The 13,063-nt window shown below is 45.2% G+C and overlaps 1 protein-coding gene across 10 annotated transcripts in view; it reads right to left on the reverse strand.

The window, feature by feature from the left end:
- DENND1A (DENN domain containing 1A) overlaps positions 1-13,063 on the reverse strand; it is a 494,220-nt gene that overhangs the window by 201,754 nt on the left and 279,403 nt on the right. For all 10 annotated transcript variants that reach the window (XM_045082368.1, XM_004757352.3, XM_004757349.3 and 7 more), the window contains one exon: positions 596-641. In XM_045082368.1, coding sequence (XP_044938303.1) covers positions 596-641 — 46 coding nt within the window. The remainder of the gene's footprint in view (positions 1-595; positions 642-13,063) is intronic.

The following is a 13,063-nucleotide window of genomic DNA, read 5'->3' on the forward strand; positions in this document are numbered from 1 at the left end:
TCCCCATTCTACAATGTTAAGTGAAATAGACATAAAATTATATATATATATATGTATGTATATATGGATATACACATCAGTTATGCACATTCATACAAAATATATATTCACAGAATATAGACTAGGAGGAAGAATAGTGAAATGCTAACAGTAGTTGAATCTGCAAATAATGGTATTGTGGAAATTTTAACTTTCTTCTTTATACTTCCTTATACCACATCCTCTACAATGAAAATGTAATACTGTTCCAGTGATTTGGAATAAACATCATTTTGAAGAGCAAGCAACTTCCCTTCCCTGGTTCAAACCTTTGAAGAACCCCTTTCTCCTGCCTCTTCGAACCTCACTCTCTCACCCATGGAAATCGACAATCTCCAAGCAAAGTGGAAAAACACTGGAAACCAGAGCCCAGTGGAAATGGGGTCTCGGCGGACTGCTCAGCTCTGTGCACCTGGGAGGGGGCCGTGCAAGACGTGCTGCTCGGACAGGCTCCCACGTGCAGAGCTGTGAATCCAGAGACCGGGTCTTTTCCACTGTCACGGAGCAAAACAAAGCTGCAAGTAGAGAGATCTGGGGAGGAAAGGCGCCAACTTACCTCCATTAAACTTAAATGGATTCCTATGAGGTAGGGCATGGGAGCACTGTGAAGAGAAACAGAGACACACAGCTGCTTTAATGTCTGTTGCTTCCGACAGAAAATTACAGATGGTTCACTATTTGGAGAAAAACTGTTTTAATAAACGTATGCACAGTTACATTTCCTTTCACAACAAAAATCCTAATGTGACATTTTGTTCCCAAGCCTAGAAACTTCCGAAGAATTTCAAAATGTGGGCAGCACGAGAAGAAGCACGGGTGGTGGGAAGAGCACCGACCCTGGCGTTAATCCGTCAGGGGCAGCCCTGTGATTACACAGACTCAGTGGCCTTGTCTTTAAAATGGGACACTGGAATCAAATGGGCCCCTCGCGATCAGAATGCGAGAGACTACATGTCAAGTGATCAGTACAGTTCCTGGCACCAATGGAAATGATCACCGCCACAATCACAACAGAAAAGGCAGTTAACAGGGTTGAATGGAAGGCATAATGTGTTTCAGTGAAGGATGATTTTTTTTTCTTTATTTGCTGTTTCCTTCTGCCATCAGGGATGTGATCTAACGGTCCATTCTGACTGGCCTAAGTATGTGGGGAACTTTGAGCAATCCTTTCCCCACCAAATGCACATATGCCATCCAATGGCGCCACAATCCACAAAGCCCCAAAGCTTTGTGGCCCCAAAGCCACAAAGCTTCATTCACAGGGAGGGCAATGGTTGCTCCCTCAGTGACTGGGCAGGAGTAGAGAACCCAACTCCAAAGCTCTTAAAACCTGGGCATTATGCACTGATTTCCTTTGGTTTCAGGAGTGTGTGTGTGTGTGTGTGTGTGTACGCTCACACACATTATCATTTATGATGCTACTTACCAATAAAGGGGCTAGGCGTTATATGAGGAACTTCAAATTCATCTTTCCTAATCCGCACAACAATGGCATAAGGCAGGTGTTATCCCCATTTTACAGAGGACCAGAATAGCCCCAGAGAGCTTAAATCCCTTCTCTAACGCCACAAAACAAAGGGAGCAGCAAACCGGAGAGGACTCTGAAGTCTCTTCTTTTGGTGACTTCATAACATTGAACTTAAAGTCCCTGGGTCCACCTCCCATGACTACATTTCTTAGGGACGGTAAGGGAGGGAGGTCAACAAGCAGGAGGACGAGAGCGAGTGGGCACCTTTTCCCTAGGTCTCTCCAGTAGTACATAGCACATCCTATGAAAGGTGCAAGCGTATTTTGTGAGCCTCTGGCAAAGACACCAGGCTCTGATCAAGGTGACCAGGCGCCTTTCCTCTGGGGCGGCCAGGAGACAGCAGGTGGATCTACAAGAATGGCTTTCCTTGGGAACAGGGTGGGGAAAACCAGAGGGGTAAGAAGTAAGAACGCAGAGGTGTGTTTTCACTTGAATACTAAGGAGTTTAGGCATCATCCTGAAAGCAATGGATAGGGAATGAAGGTTTTTAAACATCAGATGTGCATTTTTAAATTGCTCAAACATTTAAAAATAAGAGAGGGCACAATTCCCCCATCACCATTCAACAAATAACATTCTTCAAGCAAAAAATCCTTCCCCAGAATATAAAATGTCCTCTTTACTGCAGATCTCAGCAGTAATATATCTTGGGAGCCTGTAAAACAGACTTGAATATTAGCAGCACAGTTTGGGAACTATTCTTCTAGAAGACTTTTGTATTTGATAATAGCCAAAGAAAGAATTATACACACAACTGCAGTGAAAGTGAAGTTGTCTTTTCTTTGCTTTCTTCTTCTTCCTCTCTCCTTTTTAAAAAAGGTATCCGCTGTGCACATTCAGCTTCTCTTCGCTTCTAGGGGCAAGGAAATGCCCTATGATATTTTTTTTTCGCTTAAACTGTAAACCATTAGTTTAGCCGCCAGCTACACAAATGCTCAAACTTCCCAGTGTGCCGGGCTCTGCTGTCCAAGCTTTTTCCAGTGTACACTGAAATGAATGTGTTTCTAATTAAGTAGCTTCAGGAACACGACAGCTTCAATGTCAAAAATACAAAGTCTGAACCCTGGCAGGAAGTCTTAAGACTGCAAATGTCTCATCTAGTGGAACCTTGCCTAATGTAATGAAAGGAAGCAGGAAGAGTGCAGAATTCCAGAAAAATGGTCACTTATTAATTTGTCCAGAAGCACAGCCTAACACATAGAAGGGAGAAAAACTCTAATCCATAATATTTAACCAAATCTCATCAACTTTTCCAGCTTGTACATTTAATCATACAACTGACAAAGGACGGTGAGTTTTAACTAGAGTTTTAGAACTGAAATTTCAGCAAATGAGTTAATGTACAGAAACAGGCCATTCAAACAACCCCAAGAAAAAGGTGAAAATAAATCCTGCAAAAGTCTCTATAACTGAAGCCTCTTACCTGAAAATGAAATGTTTTCTAGAATTTTAAATATGTAGGTTTTAATGCCATGCCCTTTGTCCTGCAATAAAAATCACTGATACTCTGAAAGAGAAGAAAAGGAGTCTTGCAGAAGTGGCTACAGATGCAAAACGGGACAAAGTGAGACCCACACTTCAGCTATCATAAGTGAGACCCACACTTCAGGTATCATTAGGTAGGCATTTTTGTTTTCAGCCCAATAATTTCCTAAAGAGTAATTATGGCCTATCATAGAAGTGCAATTTCTTAGCCAAGCATTGTTAGGGCTGCACCAGCTCTGTATTTAGAAAATATTGAAAACACATTTACTCTGAAATCACAGCAGCTCCATGTTTTGTATAAATGCAAATTTAGACCAATACCTTTTACACTGTCATCATCTGCTGATAAAGCCTCAAATACTTCCCTGAACTGACTTGCATTTTTGCTCTGCAAAGATACTAATTACGAATTCCAAGCGGGGAGAGGAAAATGGATATGGGGGGGGGGGAAGGAAACCCAGAGTCTCCTTAACATCTCAATGTAGCAAATATGTAACTGGGTAACTCTGGGTGCGTTCCGAAAATTTCCATCCTCAGTAACCCTCAACTGTTACTGCAGCTACTGACTCGTTTTCTTTGGAAACCTCTTTTCTTCGGCTTTTTATTGTAAAGAGAAATTTGGGGGCGGGAATCACATCACCTTAACGCTACTTTGACTTTCACATTTTTCTTACTCGATAGTAGCCCACATTAACAAACATATTTATATCTTTGAAATTATAGGGTACATACATATTTTATTTTCTCATTGGCCACGTTAACCTCTCCCATAGTAGCCTACACTCTTTGTGATTAAAGACTGTGTAATAGTCCACCACATACGGATGTGCCTTAATTTACTGCATCCTAGTTCTGGAGTTAGACATTAAGTCTAACGATTCCAACGATTCACTGTAAGTCACGCGGTAATGACAATGAACAACTTCATGGGCATGAATTCCCAATCATAAAAATTACTAAGTCAAGAGGCAGGGCTGCTACTGTTGTTGTTTTCCTTTTCTTACTGTTTTTGTTTCTTTTTTTTTTTTTTATATCTTTTGTTATTTTTTGGCAAAGTGCTTTCTAAAAGGGTAGGACAGGCCCCACTGGAAATCTTCCAGGACGGTGACAAGGGTTGGAGAGAACCCGTGAAGTCCTTGTTACAGGAGCAGCACGTGGTAGGCTCAGTGACTTCTCACATCCATGTGGGTTCTCTCCGAGGCCCTGACAGGGCTGGTCCCACTGGACCCCTTCTCTTTGCACCCCAAGAATGATATTCTCGTTCCTGTCCTAGTCCTGAGGGATACCTGGCCAAGCCCTGGTGAGGACAGTTGAGGCTCTATTATGAGAGCAGGGAGCTGAGAGGCATCGTTTGGCTCGTGGGCTGCTGACACCAAGCACGCTCTCATCACCACCCTTCTACTCACTGAGCTCGGTAGGTTGCTTAACACTTTCTTTGGAAGGCAACCTTTACTCTTAGTTTCATACACCACCAAGAATGCAAAGACCACAAGTAAACTGTAATTTGTTACTTTTTCACCACTTACAATGACAAAATTTAAAAGCCACCTATCACTCCTGAGCATACCTTCAAAGGAAAATACAGCAAAATACGTTTGTTTTTTTTTTGTTTTTTTTTTTTAAAGATTTTATTTATTTATTTGACAGGCAGAGATCACAAGCAGGCAGAGAGGCAGATAGAGAGAGAGGGGGAGGCAGGCTTCCCGCTGAGCAGAGAGCCTGATGCGGGGCTCGATCCCAGGACTCCAGGATCATGACCTAGGCCGAAGGCAGAGGCTTTAACCCACTGAGCCACCCAGGCGCCCCGCAAAATACGTTTGTTAAAGCGGTTCCTCAAACACTCCTTCAGCATTCGGAGTTCGATCACTCAGCATCACTCTGTGATCCAGTCATCAGTGTGTTTTCCCAAGGGTATCTCAATAACAAGACATAATCCAACTTCACCTAGAAGCTACCGTCCCTTATTGGGTCCTCCAAAGAACGTGTTGGTTGCTTCTCAAGAACACAGCAACGCAAATATCTGTTTAACTACTAGCAAATGAACACCATGCTCCTCAGCTCTGACTTTCAGCATTCATGGTGACTTTACATTTCAATGCCGATTCCGATTTCGGGGACATTTTAAATGTCAGTTAGACACAACATATGCGGAACCAATAGTGCACATAATTAAAGCGGTGACCATATTAACAGCTATGACCATGTTCATATATACAGGCAGGCCATGACAACTGTGTCACAACTGCCCTGTGGCCAACAGCAACTGTGGGATGCCACTGTGCATCTCTGAATATAGCTCTTTTAGGCCTTTGTTCTCGGGGAATTACTGTACTATCTGACTTCATCAGTTACATTCTAGAAGAGTAGAAACTATTCTTTCTTCTTTCTTCCCTGAGAAGGAAAGATGGTCTGCTGCTGGTGAAAAGGCAGTGACAATATAATATATAATATAACCTAATACCGGAAAGGTATGTTTAATTTGAAAGGGAACATTAGAATATTTATCGAGCTACTGTAACCCAGCTGCTTTTATGCATTATTTACACGGAATTCTCAAGACAACTCTCCAAGGCAGTGCTGTTATCCACATTTTCAGATTGGAAAACAGGCTCAGAAAGGTGAAGTAACTGGCGCAAGACCACACAGCTAGTAAACAGGGAAGCTGTAACTCAATCCCAGGGTTGTGGGATGGCTATGCCTACGCTGACCCACGGCACACGCTCGATACTTAAGCCAAAAGCTGTGCCGGTATCCCAAGGGGGCTACTCACCCAATCCGCCTACGAACTCAAGCCTGTGACGAGAAAACTTTCTTATAGGTAAGTTCTATGCACGGGCTCGTTCCCCGCATGAATGCGGCTCCTGCAGACTTATTAATGGTCTTGCAGCCCCGTTCATTATTACCGCACGTTCACAATTTGTTTAATTCCTTTCCCCAGACAACTAGAGCCCTCTTAATTATGTTCCCCTGAGGTGAGTGGCTACTAATTGGAAAAGAGTCAGGTGAAATAAAGGAACACTGGCTGCTCAAATCATAAAACACAGCTTCCCAAGACAGAGGGGGAGGGGCGGGGTAGGACCTGCGGAGAGGTGGGAGCACCCCCCCCAACCCCCGGGGCCAGGTAAGCAACACCTCTTTGACCCCAGCACGGAATTAGCTAAGAGCTGCCCAGGGACTTGGTAGGTCCACTGTGCGGCTTTTCTTTTTCCCCATAAAAATGCACAGTCAGCACTACAGTTCCCACGCCGCAGGGCCCGGTCCACCTCTCAGAGGCACACACCTCCTTAGTCACAGGTCCTGACTGGCACAGGGGAGCCCATAAGTCTTTCCTCAGTTCACTACTTTTAAGGGAAAGGAAACTCTGAAAGAAGTCCTCTTCGTTTCAGCTTTTCTTTTTTGGAAAAGAAACAAAAGTATAAACACAGCTTGTCCTACACTTTTAGATTCTGCTCTGAAATAGGAGGCTTGGCCTGGGTAGAGAGGTTTCGGGACAAGAGGTGGGAGAAGGAGCACCAGCGAAGACCTCACAGCACATCTTGTCAGAGAGCCCTCACTGTCACAGTTCTGGTCTCAGCGAGAGCGACCCGACAGGTGGCCCGCCAAGGGCCATCACCAGGCTAGGAGCTCAGCAGACCCTCACGACAACAGCGTGAGGCAGGTGCTACTGCCACCGGCACCGTACAGATGAAGAGATGAAGGTCATGCAGGTCACACACTCGTCAATGGCAGAACAGATGAAAGGCCAAGTCCATTCTGCTGAGACAAAACGAGCAGACAGTTTCCCAGAAGCCCAGCCTTTGCGTGGCCTATGGAAGGAGAGGGGGAAGGAGATGAGGTCGTCCGCAGTCTGCTTTCTGAGGGCTGGCCCGAAGCCGTGCCAAATCAAAGGCCCTGTCTCATCACGTCAAAGCAACCAGCTCCATGACTCCCCTCACCTACAGGAATCCTCTTGTTTCAAGTTTGCCTCTGAGCCCCTCCTCCGATGGTGTCTCTGGGCCCCAAGCCCTCCTGCTTCAAGTCCTAGTGAACCTCTGCTGCCCAGTGGGACAGAGCATCGCTCCTCACAGGACCCCAGAGGTTGTGAACACCTCCCTGGGTAGAGGCCTTTGTGTGAGTTGCCCATTTGGCATGAAGCACATGTTAATTTGCATGGCTCTTCTAGACAATCAGTCACAGGAGAAACGAAGGGGTTCCTGTTCGCAGCGCCTACCATATGCGGAGCCCAGAAGAACGGGGACAGTGGAGCGTGCTCCCCAAGTGTGCGCCAGAGGCTTGAGCCACCTTATCTCACTTAATCCCCAAATAATCCCATTTATACCACCCATTTTACAGATTAAGAAAAGGATTCCCAGAAGCCTACCCATGGTTACAGCTAATGGTGATTCCAGCTCAAATCCTTCGACTTCAAAGTCTCTTATGCTACTCTTGCTTAATATTCTCTGACCCCTCACACTAACTTAAGTAAAAAAAAAAGTTATTTCACCATCGTAACTGAAAAAGAAAACAGCCAAGTGGATACTTCATAGAACAAAACCATCTACTTTACTAGTTAAATGAACTGACATTTTTTGTTCTAAATAAGATTTAAAGCAATTTAATAGACCAACAAGGGCAGGAAAAGAAGTAGGGGCAAAGGGATGACATGGAAGCTGGGGTGAACGTGATGCTGCAGTTGTGGGCTGTGAGGTTTTCGGCACACCTGCTGCGAGGGCCACAAACTCGGCTGTGAGCACTGCAGCTGCCGACACCCAAAGAGCGAAACGGGACTGTAACAGGGCTTCGTGGTGTCCAGAGAGAAAAAGCAACTAGTTGTTCAGGAGCTTAAATCTAAAGAAGACAACTGGGGAGGGGAGAGAGAAAATGAATGTCTTACACTACATTTGGTATATGCTCAGTGTCTTCCCTCTGCTTGTCGGGCAACCCACAGCTACTACTGTGTGTGGGGCATCGCATCGGGCTTGGGATAGAGGACAGAGAAAACAGTTCGGGTCCCTGACTATCAGGCACTCACAGTGAACAGCAGACATGAGATGAGTGTATTAGCATATGTGTGTGAATGGAGGTAAAGGAAACATACAAGGTGCTGTGGGGCGGACCTGAAGTGACCTCTTTTCATCATGACAGCAGTCTTGAGAGGCTGGTCTCCATAATTTAGAGAGGCATCTATGGCTCAAACAGGTTAAGTGACTTGACAAAGGTCACAGCTGGTGAGAGGCAGAAAATATGGCTTGAAAAGCAGAAGGGGTACAAATGCCATGAGTTAATCACAGTTTTCTTAGGGGAAAAGGTATTTAATTTCCACCCATCCCTCCCTGATTTATGAGCAACAGTCCGGGATGAGGACCCATGAGAGGACAGGAGCAATTCTGGATTGGGAGAGGAGGCCCAAACTGCCCAGCTTCCAGGCGTGCCGTCGGGAGCCAGCTTACAGGGCTTGTGCCCTGTGGGGCAGCGTGGTGTACATGGGGTTAGGCACTGGAGATGGTTTCCTAACGCATGTCTATCCCTGCAGCTGAAGCACGGGGGGGAGGGGAGGCACGGGAGCAGTGCTCTTCTCAGTGTGTGCCCTGTGGCTTCCTGGGGTAACCTTGGGGCTTGGGGGAGATGCCTTCCAGAGCTCCAAGCCCCCAAACCCAACCTAAATGAACACATGAGCTACAAAGATAAGGCCTGGATGAAAACCTGGAAAGGTCAACATCAAAGCCTAAAGTGGTCCGCCCTTTTGTGCCTTCTCAGTCTACCGGAAGGAGACATACTTGGAAAACATCAGGAAGGGCTCCATGGCTAAGACCACTGTAGCAGGAGAAGTTAATCACAGAGAAAAGGTCAGGAGACAGGGCTTTCTATTGCCCCAGAGAGTTCAATGAGAACCATAACAGCCAGAGCCAGCTGCAAAGGGACGTCTCTAATCGGGAGCCACCAGCCGCCCAGGAGACTCTCATAGAAATGCAGGAATGAAAGAGGGAAGAAAGAAATGAGAGAGGGAAAAAGAAGTTTATGGATAAATCAAAAGGAAGTAACTCCCCCGCAAATGTAAAAGTTTAAAAAGAAGAAAAGAGTTCTTTTTGTTTTTTAAGGACTGAGACACGTCACATGCCAAGATGTAAAGCATCAAATCCCTTCTCAGCCTAGCCTCTCAGTCCTTCAAATGTTTAAGGGTAAGAACAAATCCCCTGTGCCGAGAGATCACACCGAGCCTTGCACTGCGCTGGTGGCTTCATGCACTCTGCCTCGGGCCCACCCCGAGAGAGGCAGGGACGCTCATCCCAAAAGTCCTGCCATGAGATAGGGCCCTGCCCCGCTGAGGCACGATGGCATCACAGGGTCTGTGACGCCTGCCCTGTTAGAATGTTTGCTGGAGAGACCACACCACGCAGTGCTATAGAAATTCCACAGTTTTCTAAGTCCTGGGTCCAAGATAGGCTCCAGGTACGGGAGGAGTGAGGAATTACACACTGAATGTGTCTCAAGAACCGGAAAGCAAGGATTGGTTGTATCAGCAGAGGTCAGGGCCAGCCATGTTCCATGCAGGAGTCAGAGACTGGGGCAGGGGAGGCAAGCGGTGTGGCCCCTTGTCACATCCGGCAGCAGGACCGGGCCTGACAAGGTGGACCAGCAAGCCAGGTTCTGACGCTCAGACATAGATGAGGTGGCGGGCCCACAGCGGGGGGTAAGCTGTCATCAGGAGAGCTCTCCACAGGGCGGCTTGCGACAACCACCAGCCCCAAGCGGGGAAGGGCCATTTCCGCGGCAGGGCGCTTCGCCTTCTCTAACCCTGCAAGTTTCTGCACCACTGCGGGCATACGCCACCGAGGCTGGATGACTGCCATCTCGCCGCACACCTAGCACCTGTGCCATCAGGGGCACCTCGGAGGGACCAAGTGAAGGGTCTGATGCCATCCACCCACACGCGCTGCTCATTTTCACCGAACACTGGCTTTCCGCTGTGGGTGCTTTTGGAAGGTTAAAAGATTTCTGTTTTTAAATAGGACCAATTACCTTACTAATGATAAAGACTATATTTAAAAAATCTAATGGCTCTGGGATTAGTAGTGATGATTGCACAACCTTGTGAAGACACAAAAACCCCAGAGAACTGTACACCTTTAAAAAGGCTGTTAAGTGTCGCAGTACAGGAGTTAAGATTGAATTTTTAAAAATGGAGAACTTGAACCTAAAGAACCCACAGTATTAGTAAAGATTCCTATAGCGTCTATGGCTCCAATAATGCAAACAGCTCCCAGTCTCTCCTCTCTGCCATTTTTCCACCAGGAAAACAATTTACTCATAAATTGTCCAAAACCTCCTCCAAAGGCTCTTGGCACTCTCAATCTGAAGGAAATGGAGGGGCACTGAAATGTGGTGACTGTCAACACCAAACGAGTTTTTAGATTGCCAGGCTTCTCACGGAGAACATATTTTCCCCTACACTCTTGTGGACGAGGAGACGGGAGGCTCGGAGGGGTAATGTGATTCACCCAAAGACATGTATTCAGTGGGACCAGAGCCAGGATTTGGACCCGAAACTTAACTCCTCTACTACTCAGCCTCTCTGTTCAAACCTCAGGGTCAAGTTTAGCCAAATCTTACTAAGGGATTTCCCTGGAAATCTAGAACTTCCCTTTGTTCAACATTGTACGCTTCCTCCCCATCAGGCCAACTACAGACACAACTTCTCTCCTTCTTCTGTCTGAAGCTGAAATCCTGGTCCTTTTCCTTTCCTACGGTTCCCCAAAGGAGCCCCTGTTGGCGTGGTTCCACCCCGAGCACTGGACCTTGTCCCCTGCTGCTGCTTAGCTGGAAAAGTCTGTTCTCCTACTCCTGCCTGGACACCTGAATTCTTTTGGGAAGGAGTGTTTTATCAGACCCAGGACCATCTACAAAGAAGCTCCTACCTTCCTGTGCCCAATGCCAGGGATATAGCAGGCACTCATAAATATTTGCTACAAAATACAAATGACAGTTTCTGCTCACTTGGATTTCAATCTTTAACAAAACCTACAGGGCCCAGACTTTGGTATATACAGAAGAATTTTAGCCACACCTGTCTACCTAAACTACACCCATCCATTTCACCCGGATGTTGTGCATTTCAACTGGATTTTGCTAGGTCGTTCCTATATATTCACATTAATAGATAGGCTATAAATCTATCTATCTGTAGTTGTTAATAACAAAAGTAGTACCTACTGTTTATGGAACACCTGTTTTTTTGTTTTTTTTTTTTTTGTCAGTAGTAATTACTATTCATGTTTGACAGAAGAGAAAGGAGGCTGAGAGGTTCGGTGACCTCAAAGCTAGTAAATGGGGAAGCCAGAACCACAGTCAGGTTTATCTGTTTCCACCACACCACACTTCACTGATTTCTATTTCTGTCACTAAGAATATCAACAATCCCACTGACTCTAGCATCAATTTATTCCCTACGCAAAATCTCATGGCATCAATGGAGACAGAGATTAGACTGGACCCAGCCCCAAGTCAACCGGAAGTCACTTCCTAGACTGATGCCCCTTCACCATGTGGACTGGGGACCCTGTGATCAGGCACATTTCAGCCTACTTGCTAAAAATTCTAGATGGAAAACGTGATGCAGCATGTGCAGATTGATTTGGAACCCAACAGGCAACGTGGATAAAGAGCCTAGAACTAGAATCTCTCACACGGAGTTGGAGCATACCCACTCCGAGTGGAAGAACAGTTTCCAGAGTCAGGAGATACAACACATTTTACAAAGACAACTGCAAAATTCAAACCTTAATTGTTCACATAGGATATAATTTTTGGTTCAGTCACATCCTCAAGAGCATGGGGAGTTAGGTACTAACTTGGCTCTTGATCTGGCTGGTCTTTGGGGGACAACATGAACTTGCCCTGATCTGCTCTGGAAATATTTTGTCACAAAGGCATGTTAACAAGTGTCCAGAACAACCCAAATATACAATTCAATTTGGGAACTGACTTGTAGTCCTTATTTAGGACAACTTCTGAAAGAGTAAGGCAGAAAAAAGAATTTACATGGGAAATACCATATGGTTTCTACCGGGACCTTTTATTAGCAACATCTAATTAGCATAGTGCCGGGTACATAGTAAGTGCTCTACAAATATTTTCTGAATGAAAAACATAAGTCATCAAGACGCCTACATGAAAATTTTTTTTTTCACAAAATCTTGGTGATGGGTACAACTTATTCTCTCATACTCTGGAGGATGTTAGTAAGGAAAGCTTTAGTATCAGATGGCCTTACATTTCAACCACAGGCTCTACCATTTCCTAGCTGTGTGACAGTGGTTTAAGTCACGAGAAGTCCCTAAGGTTTGACTTCTGAATCCATACAATGGAGCTAATAATGAGATATTATTTACGGTTTGATTTTGAAGATTTGCAATAATGTTGATAAAGAGTTACACACACACACACACACACACACATACCCCTCAATAGATGGTGATTATTATAATGAAGCAAAACGCAGATTCTCATCAGCAAGTTAATCCCTTTGTCCCAGAAATGGGAAGGCCCTCCCAACACCGGCCAAGGTCAGGGCTGCCGTCAGCCAAGGTAGGGAACATTCTCATTTTCGCTTTCAAAGTCAAGAAAATGGTACAGATCTAAAGTAGAAAGGAACCAGCAGCACATGTTTTTAAATATTCATAAGGGCTGGAAATGTCTTACTCCTTTCGTTTTCTCTGCCATCTGCTTTTGTTTCTTTTCTTTTCATTCTTATGCCACAGCTGCAAATGAAAACAACCATACAATAACTCAAGTTAAATAAAAAAAAAAAATCAAAATAAAAACAATCTGAGGGGTAAAAAGAAAAGATGAATTATAAAGTTTTCCCCTGAGCTCACAAAGCAGCAGAAATAAGAATGTCTGATCTGAGTTAAACCTTCTGGAAACCAAAATCCATGTCCCGTGTTTATAATAACCATGTAAGAGCAGCCACCATTTGCTAAGTGGCCCCTGAGTGCCACTTGATGACCAGTATATCTAATTCTAAATCACTCT

This window comes from Mustela putorius, unplaced genomic scaffold (assembly GCF_011764305.1).
Source record: "Mustela putorius furo isolate JIRA1106 unplaced genomic scaffold, ASM1176430v1.1 tig00000596_pilon_pilon_pilon, whole genome shotgun sequence".
Classification (NCBI taxonomy): Eukaryota; Metazoa; Chordata; class Mammalia; order Carnivora; family Mustelidae; genus Mustela; species Mustela putorius.